Source organism: Mugil cephalus, chromosome 5 (assembly GCF_022458985.1).
Source record: "Mugil cephalus isolate CIBA_MC_2020 chromosome 5, CIBA_Mcephalus_1.1, whole genome shotgun sequence".
Lineage (NCBI taxonomy): Eukaryota > Metazoa > Chordata > Actinopteri > Mugiliformes > Mugilidae > Mugil > Mugil cephalus.
Window position 1 is genome coordinate 10108334 of NC_061774.1, and position 18454 is coordinate 10126787.

Here is an 18454-nt window from a genome sequence, read left to right on the forward strand (position 1 = left end):
CAAACAACCAAATATGCTGCAATTTTTCAGTTAAAAGCGGACATACTGGGATGTTTATATAATTGTACCACACCGTTTATTTACAGGTACAATAGAGACAAAAAATACACTTGGTTTGGTTAAGTTTCTTCCGGTTTATTTTTGAACAAATGTGTGTAACGCAAACTATAATATCAACAATTCACTCTTTAAGTGAGTTTTTATTGCTGGCACACTTTAAAATGAAAATCAACTCAGGTTCAATTAAAAATGCCTCAGCGGTTTTCAACCAAACCAAAACTCCTTCAAACACACTCATTCTCAGATTTCTGATCTGGGAGGGTCGTCACGCTCGGGATGTTCTTCCATCTGTCAAAACAATGAAGTCCAACATTAGACACTGGGATATAAGGGCGTGCTGCTATAGCAACTGGTTGTTCCTGGTATAAAGCATCCCACTCACCTGCGCATAATAGCAACTGCTCCTGGGAGTGAATTTCCATGATGTCACTTTCCACAGAGATTTGCGGAGGGAGGCAAACAATTCATTGGTGTCACGCACCTAATAAATACATGCATTATGTATATTCTGCTGATTTTCATAACCTTCAACAACTACACTGTACACTTCTATCTCTGAATGTAACAGGAAGTTTTAGTGTAGAACTGATAACATATTTAGGGAGGCATCTTTGTCAATTTAGGAGTTAGAATTAATAGCAAAATCTGCATATACCGTCTTTAAAAATATTTTTTTTCTCACCCTCATGCGATTCAGACATGCATTCCTGAAGTCCATGTTAGTGCTGCAGCACACAACACTGATGGAGGAACTGAGAATCACCTCAACAGCAGAACGCAGCTTCTCTTGGTGCTTCACACACAAACATATACCCCAATAAATGATTGTTCACTATTTATTTTTAGAGTGAAATTAATGATTAATAAATAGGTGTCAAAGAATTGAAGGCAAAAAGCAGCAAATCCTCAGCCATGAGAATCTGGCAGCGGGACATGCAGTTGGTGGACTAGGACTGTGTGTGTGTGTGTGTGTGTGTGCGTTCTTGCCTTTTTTCTTTGATTCTGTGCTGACAGCGTGTTCTTCAGCTCAGTCTGCAGGGCTGTTGTGACAGCCTGCCTGTTGTTGTTGAGAACATCCTCCAGGTGGTGCTCTATCAATACTTCCGTAGCTGCAAGGACAGACCACCCAGTTACTTCGAAGCTGCAACAACAACCTAAGCTTTTAGTGAACAGGAAGGACGTCTTGTTTTGTGATCGTGCATGCTCATATATGTCTCTCACACATGATATCAGTGAGCTCTGAGACGAAGGGGTCGCTGTGCTGTAAGAAGAGGAAAAGTAGGAGACTCTGCTGCACTGTAGGAGGACTGGACTCTTGCTCTGGACCACGCCACTCTCCTTGCTCCACTGTGTACACAGTGCAACCGCTGTGCACAAGACCGGCAGGGGATGTTGAAACTGTCCCACGAAAATAAATAAATAAATCAACAAATAAGGGAACAAGAAGGGGAATGTGATTATTCGAGATGACGAGCCCTTAAAGTCTACGCACAGATCGTTGCATGAACAGTGGTGCATCACTGTAACAATTGCAACATGTACCCGTCACTGTGGCATTTCAGAAGTGCCTTTGGGTTGGGTACATTATTGTAATCCCAACTTAATTAATAATTCTAGTCTTCACGTCTTTTCTTGCTAGTAAAACAACAACGCTAGTAACTCAACCATCTCAACCTTCAGGCTAAATTTCAATGATTCATCCGTGTGTGACAGAGTCTCCCAATGCCAGAGATTACAGTCAACTGTTTAAGGAGGCCCTTCTCTTTAACTGTGAAAGAATAAGAGGTGATTTTTCAGACTTGTCATCTTGCTTGTGGTTTAGGAAAAATGCAGGTATTATGAAAGACCAGTTGCTGAGAAATTAGTCAAGTTTTGATTATTCTGATGACACGACCATGATGCTTCTGACTGTATCAGTGTTTATTAAGTATAAAAATACCTTTGGTAAAACTCCTAAAACTTGACTTGGAGGGGGATCCCCCTTGTAAGTGCTTTCTGTCCAATATTTAGTTCTAGACTAAAGTCTGGACTACTACACATTTTTGTACAGATAAGTAGGTCCCCAGAGGATGAAATCTAATGACTTTGGTATGTTGTTTTGGTTTGTTTCGTTAAACATTGGACAGTCTTCCACAAAATTTGTACTGATTTGTAATTTCTCTGGAAGCCTCTCAATGATGAGTGTCGGCTCGGCCATCATTCATCGTACTGTAATTCTAAAGCAACTCTGACACAAGGGGGGACTTTTCATCCCTCATCCAAGTGTTTTCTTTATAAACTCTAACAAGAGTGGTGAAACATCTTCAAAAATTCTTCAAGGCATCATTAAAAAAAGCTCCCTTTGCTTTAGATAACCGGGCAGTCCTTTTTTTTTTTTGCCATGAAGTCTATATTTAAATTTCTACTTTATATTCCAACTTTTGTACAAATGACCAAATACGTGAACTGTGTAAATGTGAACGTAGTAAACCTTACATCTGTGAACACTGCATCCATTTTTTCAGTATTTCAGTGTTGCCTTTAACAAAAGCAAATAACTCCAGCTTTGCTTTTCTAGTGTGAGACAGGATGGGAACATGAGTCTCGAGTGTCAAGTTGAACCAAATGTCAACCTTATCTCCACGACCAACTCCCCACCCTGAATCTTGTAAAATATTCGAGAGTAACAAAAGTTCCCGAAATAAATAAAGCACAGATGAGCATAATTAATGCGACAATCATTTCCGATCTGTACAGATTTGCAGCACTGTCACAACAAGCAAACTGTGAAATCCGTTCTTTCTCAGCGCTGTCACTTTAACTTATGTTCTCACTGTGTGTTGTGTGTGCTGTTTGCTATTTTCATTGTTCCCTTTGGTCTTACCCCTCTTTTTCAAATTATGGGTTTGTGTTGGCCAATAAAAAAAAGCTTTTAGTAGCTGCTTCGGGCGAGGGCTCAGTTCACATTCTCTAACAAATACATGCAGGTGGTAAAAATCAGCCTCCAACTCAGAGCTCACACTCGAGACAAAACAACTCCAGCCTTTAATTGTTTCATCTGACAAACAATATAACTTTTAAATACAGGATTAAGTGTCCTGAATGTCGGACGCACTCCAGGAAAACCACGTCATCTAACGAAATGACTACGGCATGTACTGATGGTCAGGATGCATCCCGACCATCAGTACATGCTGTTCCGAGAGCTGCTTATGTTCTACCTTTGAAGGAGGAGCAGTGAAGTCTGCCCAGCCCCAGTTCCTGACAGTCAAGAGAGGCAGGAAGTGTTTGGAAGAATCCAGATGAGCCTGCGATGGGAACATTACTGGGGCCATATACTAAAACCTGAAAAAAGGTTGTGTCAGGGAAGACTAATCCAGATCAGATGCCCAAATCATCTCTATTGAGTCAACATCCAGAAGCAGCAGTTCTACTTGGGAGTTAAATCCTCACCCTCCTCAAACCATGCACTGGCCGTATACGTGATTTCCTTCTTTCAGTAATTTGACCCTCCAGTCTCAAGATAGGGGCTAGAAAAGTGGTATACCGATAGTTGGGCCTTTATGCTGGATTTGAGTCATGTGAAATGCTTGTTGCATGGCGGGACCATGGTGGAAATCCCCTCGCCCCGTACCTTCCTAACGCTGGAGTGGGAAGGCAGCTGCATCTGACTATTTCTGTGACTCTCCGAGACAGCCAAGATTGGTCAGATGTGCGGAGACAAGTCAGCACGCTGTCTCTCCCTAGAGATTTGTTACACAACAACTGGTGACACAGTTCCTGTGCACAACAGAGTGCATTGCTATGGATTACTTAAAGCCGTCCCCATATTTAAATAACATCCTGTTTAGTTTTTCCATCTCTATGGTCACCTGTTCACTACACCATTCAAAGAGGATGTTGACAATAGACATAAACGTATTTAAAATCCAGTGAGGTTGGATAACATATAGAGCAAACAATTGTGTTCAAACAGACCCGAGTCCATCTGACGTTACTCCTTTACTTTGGATGGGGTCACACTTCTAGTCTGAAGGGAGCAATCTACTGTTTTCTAGTTTCTAGAGTTCTTTGGCCTTAGACTTGAAAGGGCCAATCTCTTCCCTGCTTTCATACAGCTGCAAACCATCCCATGTGTGTTCATTCAAACCCTGAGTGAGGAAGCAGAGACGTGACATTTGGAACAAGCAGAGAAAGAGTTTTGAGACCCCAACCCTGTCCATGGACATACAAACAGAACCATAATAAAAACCAGCAAAGGATATTTGTATGTGAGTGACTTCTGTTGCAAGATTGGGGTACACCAGCACACAGGGCCTCAGGAGACTAACAAGCTGGACACTGAGCTCCCCGAACAGGCCTTGATCCATAGCTTGTGGTGGGATACTGAGTGGAACCCTGCCTCCAAGGACAGGGTGTCCTCCCTGGCACCAGCGACCTTTCCTCACATTCAGCGGAGGCCTTAAAAAACAAGAAGAGACCATCACGTCCCATGAACAGCGAACAGACCAGTACGTGCTGCAGTTAAGCAAATGCTTAACGAAAATAAAGATGAAAATAATATAATTCAGATAATTAAAAACACAAACAGTACACACATCAACAACAACATATAAACATTGTTACTCTGTCGAACAGGTGACATCTAGGATCAGCGGTCGTTGGTCAGTGTTTGCAACTTTGCGCTTCAGCTTGACTCTGAAAGAATATGAACATGATATTAGCGCCTCATGAAATCAAAGGCTGACATTTTCATTGGTTCTATTTAAATTCATGAACTACCTTCAAACTGGAGCAGTGACTTTGTTATTATTGTCTAATTCTTAAAGCCAAAAACATCAGCCAAAAGTCTTTTAGTATGAGGTTACTTTTTGACATTATACAAAACATACTTACAAATTAACTTAATCCCTTCTGCGTAATGCAACGACTACGGCAGACAACACAATTCCATTGTTAAAGACATTACACTGTTTTGAATGAACCTGCTCTACTGGGACATCACCCAACGAAATCATTTTTGCTTGCAAAGCTTCTGTTTTACCTAAATTCTTGTTGTGAGATGTGCTGATTGAATTTGCATGTCAGGTGGATCTTTACCTGTTAGAAAAAATACAAAGAATTTAACCGTTGGCTCATTATCTTTGCATACGACCGTAGACAACACATTCCTTCTTACCCCGGCGTTAGCCAAACTAAATGTGCGTAGGTAGGCTTCTGTGAGAGTTTTCCACTCTGAGGTGCAGTGTCTTGCATCTTTCATCTGGACATTGTAAGAGATAAGAAGAAATAACAAGTCACTACCAAGTAAGGTCTGTCATCAAAATTCCATCTCAAGATATAATGTCCAGCAGATACTTGGGTAGTTTTGGTCCACTTCTTAGGACCAGAAAAGTGATTTTCTGATTTTCATTTTAGTAATCTACAGCAGTCAGGTTCAGTGATTTGCTCTCGCCTCAGTAATTATTAATGAGGCTAATAAAGTGCAAGTAAAGCATTACTGTTGACATTGACCTGAAAAGACAGGAGTAGTGCAAGGGGGCCGTGCAGGTCAGTGAATGTACTCAGCTCCTCTGGGTCAGGCTCAAGGCATGGGCACGCATGGGGAAACATGCTCTTCAAATCTGAGAGGACTAATGGAGCAGAAAAAGACACGATGAAGAAGCTGAAGATGTTTTTTATGTGTCTAAGCATATGTGTACATACCATGCTGGAGTGCTTTGGTTTTAATCCCTGCACACCAGGGACCAGCAGCTGCAACTGTAATACAAAATCACAACACTTTGTACTGAAAGTCTGAAAGTCATAAAAGGCTTGTTTGTTCTTCTTTGCCAACAGTTGCTGGCAACAGTCCCTTAAACTTTACAGAGGTAATTTCTGGTTTATTCGGAAAATGCAAATTAATGCGACGTTATGCAACGTTATCGTGCCACTTCAATTTATGTCTATGATCTGTTTTAAAAAAAACATTGTCGAGGGGAATTGTCCTTAATTTGAGTTGATAATCCACAATTTCCCCAGTCATGCTGTATTTACTGTTTTTGCCACTCAGTGGGCGTGGCCCCGGGCAGCAGTGACGTCATGGGAACCAGAATCATTATTTGTATTTGTTACTGTCTAAAAAATAATAATAATGATAAAAAAATAGGTTATAGGAACTTGGTTAAATGTTACAACTTACCTGTGCTATGTTCAGGGCCCACACATTAGAATTTAGCTTGGAGTGAGATTTATTTTATTTTTTTTGAGCGTGGCAAGGATCAAGTATAATTAATATATTAATGTAAAAAAAAGGCAAATTCTCTTAAAACAAATACATTGTTTTACGACTTGCAGGACAAAAAATTAAGTCTGCATTTGTGGAAGACGTGATTACGGCGCTGCTATTTCACTAAATACTATTTTCTGATTGGCTGAGAGGTCGCTGCCTTCGCTTTTTAAAACAACTTAATTTAGCTTCAACAACATTTACAACACTAGTTTAATGTGTAATGTAATAAATGTGCTTCATTACTAATTACAGGCTATGTTATTAATGTGCAGCGAGTTTGATCACTTCTCTGAGAGAGAAATGCCATGTGTGGCGTGTGAACTCATTGATATGCGTGAGAGAGCCCTTGGCTATGTCTCACCTGTGCAGTTCAGCATTTTCACAGAAACTCCTTCTTCAGTCCACATTAGTACCAGAAGCCCCCCCGCAAACTTAAAACCATGCTGTTTTTGCTTTCCCATCAACATGATAAATCGCAGCACCTGTGATGGACAAGACAAAGCCTAGCTTAGCATGCTAACCCCAGCTACGTTACGCTAGTTAGCTTCAAACATCGTTTTGCAGTTTGTCAAGTATAAAGTATCATGATCATACATACACATAAACTTGTAAAAATCTGTAATTGCTGTGCCTCTCGTTGGAAGAGACGCAAATTAAAACATTACCTGCTGAATATCTCTTAGCATTTTTAGCTAGTTGTCACTTTGTCATATAAATGACTTGAGACTGTGTGACTAGCTAAATTACACAACCATTTCCCCCTTACGAAGTAATTGCCCCCTCAATATTTTTTTTGAAGATTTATTTATTTATTTTTTAGCCAACAAGCAAAGGTCTTTCTTTACCTTACCAGTGAAGAAATTGATATAGAATTAGCAAATTAATAACAAATGTTTTTGTGGAAATGTACATATTATTTCGCAGCTAAAAACACCACGAACACTAGAAATATGATAGTATAAATGTTAATTAACACATATTCATTTACTTTTGTCTTTGAAAGTATGCCAGTATCAAAGTGGGATTTGTTATAAAGATAAAACATTTTTCCTTACATATAATATGTGTAGTATGTATTCAAACATGTCAAGTTGCCTTTGTCTCACTTGACCTGGATGACTGAAAACATCCACTCTGTCATTTAATCAAACTGCTAAAAGAACACGTCACCACAAACAGATTTGCTTGGATTTTATTACTATTTATTCATCCACATATATACAATGGTGAACTCTACGAAAACAAAGCAATGTCAGGAGATAAATACAACACCAAAATGTTCATTTGCTTTGCCAACTGAGGTTTTACAATCCCTATTTGTATAAATATTTCTGAGTGTTCTTCAGGATGAATCATTTCGCTTCTTTTTTAGACCACTCACTGTACGCACCAGCATAATTACGTGCACTGAAACAGAGGACAGAGAGAAGAAGAGTTCTTATTATTACATGTGAATCATACAGAGTAAATATAAACATCATTTGCTGGTACATTAGGTACACTAGTGAAAACAAATGCATCTATAATATACATTAAGAGTCTGCACTAAACTCCCATCATGACTGTAATTTTCATTTCAAGTTCAAACGACATAAAAAAGGCGGTATTGAACCATATGATCATGCGGACGATGTACTTTGTGGTACTATGAAACTGGATTGAATTAAAAACAAAAGCATTTCCGTTATTTAGTCTAGCCCTCTGACTAAAATGGGATTTCCAAAGGAACAGAAACATGTGTTTGTGCAACACACTACAATTTAGTTATTTTAAACATATGCTGAATTTCAAAACCTTCAAGAAACTTGGATTTAGTGATGGGCTGTTATATTAGAATGCATTTGATTTCACTAGTGTACCTAATGATCTGGCAAGGCAAGTGTATTTCATAATAACAGAAAAATTAATAACTGATGTGTACTGCTAGTGCACAGAAACATTTTGTATTGGGACAATGTACATCTTGAAATGGTAAGGCCATGTACTAATGTAAGTAGTGAACTGCATAATTGTATAATCAGCAATAACTTATTTACTTCACGTATCCTAGATCACAGGCCTTCTTCGTAGCTGCAGCCCCTCGTTTGCCCATCTGGCAGTAAAACACCAGCTCCGATGAATCCTGTGGTGGCTTGGGTATGCCGTACTTGGCCTTGAACGCATCTGGATTCATTTTCATAGCATCTTCAACTGTATCAACTGAAATGATTATGGAGGACGAGTCAAAAGCACAAAAGTTATGAAGATAATTTGGAACAACAAATGCAAAACATAGAAAACCTGAGTTCAAAGACGCTTTACCGCCAACAACACACCCGTAGCTGCTTTGTGTCAGAATGATGTTTTGCTTTTTTCCCCTTTTCCCCATACAAATTTTAAAAAAACAAGCTCACGTGGAATATTTATGGACCCTGGAATTTGTCCTTTAGCCACTTCTGCTTCAGAGCGGACATCAACCAGAAGAAGATTCTTGCTCTTTTCCATAAGCGCCTTCAGTTCCTCATAGGAGACATCTTTGACAGCTGGCAGTAAGAAAAGAAGACACAATAAGGATATTGATGACCTTTAACAAATACTCCCATAAAGCTGCATCATAACATCATAAAAAAGTAATAAACCATCCCGATACAAGAACATATTACCAAAATCCTTTGGTAAAAATAGTAACGTCTGTATGATGGGTTCTATGCAGTCCACTCCTTGTGTGGATTCTTTGCACACATGCAAGCAATCTGACCAAACAATGTCAAGTACCAGCCGTGGCGTGACTGTTCAAGTCCCATTTCTTTTTTCAGTTTTCTAAAAGTCCTGTGTTTCTGCTATTCTCGATGCGGAGAATTCTCAACATTATCCTGATTTACATAAAAAATTGTTTATTTTGAATATGAGCTAAACATGTTGTGTTCAAATATCTTTAAGTTTATATCAGAAGAGCACGCACAACTTTGTTTTCTTTCTCTTTGTTTGCGTGAATATGAATTGCTTAGAAAAGTCACAGACTTCGGTGAGCATTAAACACGTCTGGCGACAGGAAAGGCTACAAATATAATACAAAACAAAAAGTAAAAACCCAAAGGTCCACTTTCAGGGTACATTCCTCGCCAGAAGATTGCTCTTTTGTGTTGGCACTCCTACTTTCCCTTATCAAATACACAGGTCGTCACGGTATTAAAACAATTATCATGCTGTAAATAGTTGGTTGGCTGTTGCTCAGGTAACCGACTGCATTCTCCAAGGAGGGGTAACTTCCGGGTTGACCATATAAAATAAACTGTATGCAGAGCAGCTGAGTCATCCTGAATCGCTCAAGTAAGGATACTGGAAAGGGATAAACTAATTCCTAAACTAATTAAATATTTACAAGCAAGAGCTGAGAAAAAAAGTAAGAGCTAAGAAAAAACAATCGAAACTCAAAACTGTAGACAAGTCTCAACAAGTTTATAAAATGGTTTAGTGGTGGTTTAGAACTATGACTCGATTCTTAATTAAGTATTACTTATAGGAGCATTGCCTTAGTATTTCACACACAGCGTGTTTCTTTCTTCTTCTTTCAATTCTTTCTTTTTTAAAATTTTATGTGTTAGAGAGAGTGTAACGATAAAAGTAGAAAAGAGACGCTTACCTGCGCCGCCCATTCTGGCTGTAGTGAGAAGCTGCAGGTGGGCATAAAGAAGATCATATAATGAAACTAATTACATATGTTCATGAACTCGATAAACAAGTACACTTTCTTCCTGGTGGTAAATCATTGGCTCAGAAACTGTAGGAAGGAGGGACGCGCCAATAAAAGGCCAATAAAACGCGCCGCTCTGCCATTGTAGTTTTAGATTTTCAAAATAAAGGTAGAAGCTATAAGTACAGAGGAAGAGGAGTAAGTAAATAACTTCTTTATAGAAGTTGGACGAATAGTGAAAGTCACTCGGTAAAGGACGTACACTATTAAAATATATTAAAAATATATCTAAAAAATATGTTATGATCAGCTTGAAAATCTTTTAATGGACAAAAATGATTCACCCACGACTTTTAGACAGTTTTCAAAAAATATTTTTTATTACACATTTTTTAGTCAGCAACTATATTAAAAAAATAATATTTACAGTTATATTTGATAAAATAAGAAAACAACAACAACACAATAATACACCTACAGAGGTTAATTCGCCAGCAAATAAACCTGAAGTTCTAACTCCTAAATAACATTATTAACCATTTCTTAGGGTTATTCATCCACGATCATCCAACTATTGATATTACCACTGCGTTTAGAGGTTTCTTGAATCAGGAGTTTAATCTCTTAAGTCTTTAAGCCTAATCATTTACAACATCAGTCAAAGCTGTTCTGCTTCAGTTCAAGGTCACACTGTTGCTGTGCCACTTTTCAAACAGGATAGAGCCTGATCAGTGTGACTGGGATGGATTGTCCTTGCTGGATCATAATGTCCCCCCTCTACTGTAAGAAGGGTTGCCGAGTCCATCAGTAGAGTCTCTCTTTGCCTTTTGACACTTCTTATATCGCCAGAGAATCACAGCTACTATGACAAGAAGCAGAAGCAGGAGAACCCCTCCTCCTAAGAGCAATACAAACGGGCTAAAATCGGAGGACTGAGGAGCAGAGTAACGCTTGCATGAGAACTCTGACGGGGCGCTTTGCCCTGCAGGGTTCACTGCCTCCACACACACCTTTGTCCCCACCTCCAGAGATCCCACCACACCCCGTCGTGAATTATCCCCAAACTCCAGGGTTTCACCGTCGCTCCCCTCAACCGTTACTCTGTACAAAGAAACCACAGAAGATGGAGCACACCACTGCACTTCTATCTTCCCCCTGTCTTCCCCTTCACTGACTGGCAGCAGCGCTTGGATGACTGGTGCGTGAGGCAGCTTATCAGCTCCACTCATCCCCGGACAGACGCAGCCGGTCTCCTTCGAAAGTTGGGCACAGGGCTCCTGATTCTCCAAGCAGGGGTCGTACTTGCAGGGCTGAGGATCCCGGCGGAGAAGGGGAGTCTTCACAGAAGACACCAGCTCAGGAGGAGAGCTGGGGTAGTCAGGATCGTCTTCATCGTAGTCATCTTCAACTGAGCCCAACCCATTCATGTATATGATCCGTGGACGGGTGATGGGTGAGGCAGTAGAGGCCGCATGAGTGAAGAGGTGGGAGTGCATGAGACGTGAGAGCAAAAAGAGAAGTGCTGCCAGGTTCCTGCACAGTGACGTCATCTCTATGGACAGAAATGACAAAAGTGATGAGAAGGACTTCTAAAATATTGGTCATATTACAGTCATACAAATATCACCAACACTGTTACGTTTGTGCATTGGGTTTGAGAGAGGACATAAATCTTCATTGTGAGTCCACGAGAGGCCAGTTACACAAAGGAATGTAAAAAGTAAATAAGAAAAGGTGAAAGAAAATAAAACGGAGTAGCTGAGGTTAATGTGTGACCAGACACTAATTGAAAACACACACTGAAATTGGTGACAAAAGACAAAAACAAGGACTGCCAAGGGTGAAAAAACTGTATGCATCAGCTTTTAAGATGTTTTCCACAACAACATCTTTGAACAAATACAGACAATATGGTATTTTACCAGTGTTTATATTATAGTCAAACGTCCAAGTTTACATCCCGTTAAACACCGTTAGATAAATAAAAGCTGAGTGCTGGAAGAAGTAGCACGGTTATTGGGGTGACCCCATCAGCTCTTCCATTCTCTGCTGGCAGTAAGCCAGATGAGTTCTGTGGGAACCCGAAACTGAGAACAAGGAGCAAGCTGTTGTTCAGTTTCAACTTATAATTAACTACAGCATTCAGTGAATCTTTTCTCGTGCCCTTAAATGCTGATCACTGAATCTTTAAGAATAGAATAAACATGTAACCATTCAGCTGTTTACCATGTGGTTCAAATGCAGATCAACACAGAAGTCATGTGAATTAGTAGCAGTATTGAAAATGGTCTTCTATACCTGGTTGATGCTGATGAATCTCTCTCGCTGCCTGTTTGTCCTTTCGTGCTCTGGCTTCTCACACTGTGTGCTGGCGCTGTCTTCAGTTCTCACCACATTTATTTCTTTTCTCAGACTCTCCTCCTCCTCCTCTACACCCCCTCATTTTCTCTCCTCGGTCCCTCTCTACCTCCCCCTTTTTCCTCTTCCACGGTCTGCCTTTTTTCACTTTTTTTTCTGTCTTTTCTTTCTCAACGGGGCTTCCAACCGGCCATCGTTGCTCTTTTATACTTTTTTTTTGTCAAGAATTTGTGTGTGAACGTTGGAAGGAGAGACGGGGGGGTGCGCCATGTGCCTGTGCGCTGTTCAGCATGTTAATTTGCAGAGTAACAGCGGGAGACAGGCTTGTGCTTGTTGGAGTATGTGTTTGTGCAACCCGTAGGTATAGACCTCTGTTTTTGATTAGTTCTTTTACAGACAAACTTCCTGCTTACTCCGCAGGTGTTTTGCAGAACCTTACGGCACATAAGGTCACTTGTGGTGTTTATGTGTTCCTTTGAGGGTGGGGGGTGAAGAATGCGTCCATGTGTGTTTATCATAGACCCCCTCCACTTCTTGTAGTCCCCACTGCGACAAGCTGGAGGGGAACGTCAAAGGCTTTCTTCTTTCTTCTCCTTTTATGGGATAAAGCTGGCAGGCTTAGTAGGGCATTTTTTTTTCCAAGTGCCACTATGCCACAGATGAGAAGGGAAAAATACTAAGAACTCTTTTTAGCTGGATGATTTGCTCATCTTACACTGCAAGAAAACCCCTAATGACTCCTTCGGATCCTCAAGTTGAAATGCAGTGATCTCTTTTAAACAGTTCAAGGAAACTTGACCAATACTAAAAATAAAATTGATATGTGGGATAAGAAAAAGAATGAGTCACAGTGATATGGTTCTATTTTTTCAGTATAACGATATTCGTTTTCTTTTTGTGGGCGTTCTCTCTGGTTCATCTCTCTGTGTGAAAAAGAATAAAAAGGTAACTTGAAGACTTCTTCAAGTTTTACTCAGACGGTTTTATTTGAATATGTTATGAAATCGCTTCTGTTAATTGTTACGTGTTACGTATTATGTATACCCAAAGACATCTGAGAGGCTTTCCTTCAGAGTAGTTGTCCAAGTAAGGTTGTGAGAGTGTGCCCTTGCACATATAAGTCATCTTGTTGATGAAAGTAAAAAGATTTAATGGAATATAAAACAAATTCCCAAAGAGACACATAAATACTGGAGAAAGACTTTACATAAATACAGCACGGATTTATGTTCTGCTCAGATAAAATTAGGAGAAGCTGAAGTGAACTCATGTATATTTATGTCCTCCTTAATGAAGCTCATATAGTGCATTGTTTTTTTTTTTTGATTGTTTTCATTCATTTGTGCAATATAAGTTTTAGTGTGTGTAGAGTGGGTGAGTCATGGTTCAGGAAGTTACTCTGTGTAAAAAGTTTGTTAGTAAAATGCTTTGCCATGAGGTTTCTGGAAAGAGAATCTTAAGTTTATTGGAATATTTATTTGATTAGTGCTCAAAGAGCGTGGTTTTAAACACCATGTTTCCCGTCTTTATGAAGGAGTATTACTTAGAAATTATCTCTTTTCCCGACCACAGCAAATGCTTGTGTGGCTGTTTTAAACCACAGTTCCGCTCTGATGAAACACAACCAGATGATTTCACAGCTCCTTTTCATAGATGACACTGATGTGGCTCTCACAGCATGACTCATCAGGGTTCTCACAATATTTAAAATATTGATCATCCAGTGGATACAAAAAGTCTACATTCTTTTAATTTATCAGTGACACAACATAACCTTTATTTAATTTTTTCACATCACTAAACCTGCTGTTTTGACAAGGGTGGGTAGATGTTTTCTATCCGCTGTAGCTGGACTGGTTAATTGTCAGTCCAACTCTTTGGACCTGCTCTTTTGTGAGTAAAATCTCAACAGAGGGAAAGCTCTTATGCACCCGTTCATGCCTTCCTCAGCATGGACTGAAAATAACTTTGGCCACATGCCTCTCACCTTGCGTCAACATTTACATTTTCCCTCCATTACTTTAGTTTGTCTGCGATGCCAGCGACATTCCCGTTAAACTCAGCTGTGTTTTGAGTTTGGCGGCAATTAGTGAATGTTAGCTTGCTAATATGCTAAACTGTTTAACAATGACTCTTTGTAGAGCGTATGTGGTGGCCTAAGAAATAGGCCTAAGAAAGTGGCCTGTTCTTGTTGTTGTTAAATTTAACTTGTGTATCTTGGTGTTTAGAGTGTACGCTTTTGCTCTTTTAGCTTGATGCACAAACCTTGGTTTGTACAGTTGTAGAAATGTAGAACGTTGTGGCCATCTGGAAGTCTGTATTGTGGCAAAAAAGTATACAAACTCAATCTGGTCCGCGTTTGTTCAGTCCAAAATAGGCAGAGACGAAGAAGCCAGTCCAAGACGTGTACCGGGCGGACTAGTCCCAATTGCTATGGTCTTTGCCGCACAAACGTGCACACGTCTGTTGATGTAAGCATTTATCACACAGCTGCTCTCTTTAGTTAGTCATTTTAGTGAGTTAGTCTGTATTGAAGTTATAATGCGGCATATTTCATTTGTAAAAATTGCTTGTAAAAGTGCTTGTATGTATTTTGAAAGTCGAGGGCAGGGCTCCTCCATAAGTCTCCCCTCATCTATAGCATGTACATTTTTTCAGCTTAAAGCTAAAGAATGTTTTGGCTACAGGAGACAGCCATCTCTTCTACCCCGTGGCCTGTCCTGGCGTTTGCAGCGTCAGACGCTGATAAGTCTCAGCAGCTTTTCTGTAACCGGGCGGTGCAGGTTGCTGGGGTACATCAAGAGATTAAACTATTCACGTCAGCATTCGTTCTGAGACAGTCCATCTGCAGGAACATTGAGAACAATCCCCCCTTTCTTTAGAGAGATGTGAATGCTTTTTCAACATTCAACTTTGAATGAACAAAAAAAAAAAAAAACATACACAGAGAAGCATTATATTATAGATGTGGAATACCATACTGCACAGTATGTGCTCCATTCTTAAGACAGTGACACAAGTGTTCTTTGGCCTTAGACACATAGATATGAAAATACTTCGACACGCTTGTATGCTATTTCTTTGCATGAGGTCATACTTTTGTAGGTCGACTCTGGAACTTGTGTAGAGTGAACTTAGCTAAGATGACATCAGAGAACTAAAGACCTCTCTTGTTCAAATAAGGAAACATGAAAGACGAGAGAAAAATATAAACCGTCGTATTAAATATAACTCGGACAAGATGTTGTTATTTATTTATTGTATTGTCTTTTGGTGTGGCTGTCAAAGCAAAATAGAGAAAATTGGTAAAACTCAGTACAGTACAAGGCAGGGAGTAAGCAGTTTAAACTCCCGTCAATTATATACGCTACAGTATGGTGCCAGCGACTTATTTTCTCGTAACACTATCGTCATGTGGCTCATTCCCGGACGGATGTCTGAACTCCCTTCTCAGGTGAAACCAAGCACATCGCAGGAGGCAGACACAGATTGTACCGCTGATACCGCTCACTGTTTTGTCTTTTTTCTTCCAACATGCCCTTACGAACTGATGAGTGAACTACTGAATAGTTACCACCTTGAATGCATACCGTGGCTCCGACATCCCTGAGGACTGAACGAAGCAGTGTGAGTCATACTCCTTGAGATAATGATTAGCTTGCTAGTGCAGATTCCCTTGCCCAACACCACAGCAGGTTTGAGCATGCCACTGGACGTCACTGAGTTAGACAGCAGGCACATTGACTATGACTATGCATTTCCAACTCTTACACCGAAAGACTTATTTTTTTTTTTAGTTATTTCTTATAAACTGCAGTCCTTACAGGCAGGAATTCCCCATCCACATGTTCGGCTCAGAGACGTGTTGGCCTCCATTCCCTCCCCTACCCACACCTCTCTTGAGGATTAAAACTGTTTCAGTTTTAACAGGAAGCGCCACTATTGGGTATGTCCCTGTGACCTTTGAGCCCCATCTCATTTGAAAGGAATCTAATATCCAGACCCTGTGAAGTTGTGTGAACTGCTATTTTGGCCCAAAAGAAACTTTGGAGACAGAGTGGGATATGCAGTCTCAGTGATCCTCCAGGGCCTAAGTGGAAACAGGAGTGTGATGATGTAGCAGCTGCGTCTGATGACTAGGTCCCACTGAATGCCCATAGGATTGCAAAAGAGGATTTTAGTCATTGTTTTGCTATTAATGGATCTTGAACTCTTAGTGCCCTGGTGCAACCCATGGTGACAGCCCTATACTATTTATATCTCTATATGTTATTTTTGTTGTTAGTATAATATGCTGCTCCAGATAATCTGCCCCTTTTGGTAAGTCATTTCTACTGTGTTCTTGGAGATAGTATAGTATTTAGCACTTGTTTAAAATAACCAACAGAGCTGATGATTCAGCTGTGTTTTCATTTTGGAGGCTGTGGTTTGTAGTACTGTTGAATTATGTGGTGTTGTACCAACACATGTTTCTTTTATTTTGACAAGCCCCTGTTAGTCAGTGGGCCTGAACACTGATTTGGTTCAGTCTGATACGTCTTTTGAGGACCTCAAACTACATCCTCGAAAATGATCCCACAGTTGAATGAACACTTTTGTTACTCCGAACGATCCAATACTCATGAAGGATTACTTACTGCGGAACCGTTATAATACATTCATTTTCACTGGTGACATTAAATAGAAAGTAAAGTAAGTTACAATCGGTAATTACAATCCTTTTCTGGTCGTCATCTGCATTTAGATAGACTAAACTGACAAGCTGATGATACAGTTCGAGCAGTTACAACACCAGGACAATGAAATTGAGGCAGTCTTATTTTTATTGGTTACACTTGTTCTTTTAGGCAAAAATGCCACTGAAAAAGTCTGGGACAGACACATGGGCCAGGTTAAGGTCTTTCTTTTCTAAATCAACTCCACTGAACAGCAGAGGTTGCTGTTCAGTGGAGTTGATTGTTTGATTGTGATTGTTTTACTTCTTTCTTTGAAAACAACTCGGAGTTACACAGGGTTGTGGCTCCCCTTAGTGGTGCATACTTGTTATTGTTGCCTGCTGTTTCCTGACCACATGAATCCCATAAAAAACAATTATTCTCCTCTGGAGTATGAACGTCAAAACTCTAACTGCCTGTTTGGGGTTTTCTAATTGAATCTACTAGGTTATTAGACTAGTTAGATTGATAGATTGATTTAATCTTCGTGCCACAGAAAAAACAACAGAAATGATTTTCAGAAATCAAACTAAATTTAAGAGGTACATTTTTTTGGATCAAATTGATAGCATGCGGTTAAACATGGTAACCCATGAAACATAGAGTTCTTCTAATACATTTTTTTGTTTTGTTTTTTGCTGCTCGTTCACTTGAAAACGCTGCTCGACTGTAAGATGAATTCTTTCTGCTCAGAGACTGTCTTACTACCTTAAGAAAAATTAGGAGAAACAGAGCGTCTTTTGTTTGTAAACTCTATGGCTGACCTAGATGTCATACTTAGGATTTCAGACTATACTGTACGTTTGTTGACAGTGCTTGAGAAAAAAAAAAGCCTTGAGATGTTGCAGTAAATTAATATTTTACACATAAAAGCTATGATAAATTCCTAAACTACAATACATTGTTCCAGACGAACCTATCTAACAGAAGCCTATAAGAGGGCAAACTCTTAAACTCAACTAACATCAAGAGTCAGTCTCAAAGATTTTAATTTTCAAGTGATTGAGGAAATGACCGTGATAAAATTATTAAAGACTTACAGAATCTGGAAGTGGGTGTCTGTGGTGTCACCTCTATTCAAAAATCACAAGTCTGTTAGGTTAGTGACACACACTGAATAATGATTATGGTAGTTTTTAAATGAACCTGAATGAAATAATTCTAATGAGAGATTCCAACTTAATTCTTAACACAAACTACATTAAATTATCCGTCAATCAGAATATACCATTTTTTGACATAAGCAGTGGTTCAGCCTGCTGTGGAGTTTCAAATGTGCCAGAAATAGAAGAGCTTTCTTGACAACGCTGATTCATTCATTCAGCAGAAAAAGACGAACCATGTTTTAGTGGTGCTGCTCACACCGATTAAACAGTTGACAGTTGTTTCTGTCCCGGC

The 18454-nt window shown here is 39.7% G+C and overlaps 3 protein-coding genes across 4 annotated transcripts; all 3 read right to left on the reverse strand.

The window, feature by feature from the left end:
- Positions 1–53: 53 nt before the first annotated feature.
- Positions 54–7060, reverse strand: zgc:195212 (DUF4554 domain-containing protein). Of its 2 annotated transcripts, XM_047585964.1 has the most exons (14): positions 6976–7060; positions 6672–6792; positions 5746–5799; positions 5554–5672; positions 5219–5302; positions 5084–5139; positions 4666–4737; positions 4305–4500; positions 3261–3384; positions 1282–1458; positions 1048–1169; positions 743–853; positions 443–541; positions 54–348 (listed from the first exon to the last, which is right to left on the reverse strand). In XM_047585964.1, exons 1-14 carry the CDS (start codon positions 6994–6996, stop codon positions 301–303), a joined length of 1404 nt encoding a protein of 467 aa, XP_047441920.1. In that variant the 5' UTR covers positions 6997–7060; the 3' UTR covers positions 54–300. The 2 variants fall into 2 exon arrangements, with proteins under 2 accessions (XP_047441920.1, XP_047441921.1); XM_047585965.1 differs by lacking the exon at positions 1282–1458.
- A 426-nt stretch (positions 7061–7486) lies between these two features.
- Positions 7487–10085, reverse strand: tstd1 (thiosulfate sulfurtransferase like domain containing 1). Its single transcript, XM_047585923.1, has 4 exons — positions 9933–10085; positions 8704–8832; positions 8347–8509; positions 7487–7717 (listed from the first exon to the last, which is right to left on the reverse strand). Exons 1-4 carry the CDS (start codon positions 9943–9945, stop codon positions 7663–7665), a joined length of 360 nt encoding a protein of 119 aa, XP_047441879.1. The 5' UTR covers positions 9946–10085; the 3' UTR covers positions 7487–7662.
- A 256-nt stretch (positions 10086–10341) lies between these two features.
- Positions 10342–12537, reverse strand: si:ch1073-303k11.2 (leucine-rich repeat neuronal protein 4). Its single transcript, XM_047585921.1, has 2 exons — positions 12282–12537; positions 10342–11535 (listed from the first exon to the last, which is right to left on the reverse strand). The coding sequence occupies exon 2, from the start codon at positions 11531–11533 to the stop codon at positions 10745–10747; it is 789 nt and encodes a 262-aa protein (XP_047441877.1). The 5' UTR covers positions 11534–11535; positions 12282–12537; the 3' UTR covers positions 10342–10744.
- Positions 12538–18454: the final 5917 nt, after the last annotated feature.

Bases quoted from the DNA above. Each gene is read 5' to 3' on its own strand.
- zgc:195212 (XM_047585964.1), bottom strand. From the start codon at position 6,996: ATGCTAAGAGATATTCAGCAG. The intron at 3,385-4,304 runs ATATCCTTTGCT...ACCTTTTTTCAG, and splicing joins CAGAAGTCACTCACATACAA to GTTTTAGTATATGGCCCCAG. The intron at 1,170-1,281 runs GTGAGAGACATA...CTGTCCTTGCAG, and splicing joins AGAGCTCACTGATATCATGT to CTACGGAAGTATTGATAGAG.
- tstd1 (XM_047585923.1), bottom strand. The intron at 8,510-8,703 runs GTGAGCTTGTTT...TAATCATTTCAG, and splicing joins AGGGTCCATAAATATTCCAC to TTGATACAGTTGAAGATGCT. The intron at 7,718-8,346 runs GTAAATAAGTTA...CCTCTGTTTCAG, and splicing joins TGTGATCTAGGATACGTGAA to TGCACGTAATTATGCTGGTG.
- si:ch1073-303k11.2 (XM_047585921.1), bottom strand. From the start codon at position 11,533: ATGACGTCACTGTGCAGGAACCTGGCAGCACTTCTCTTTTTGCTCTCA.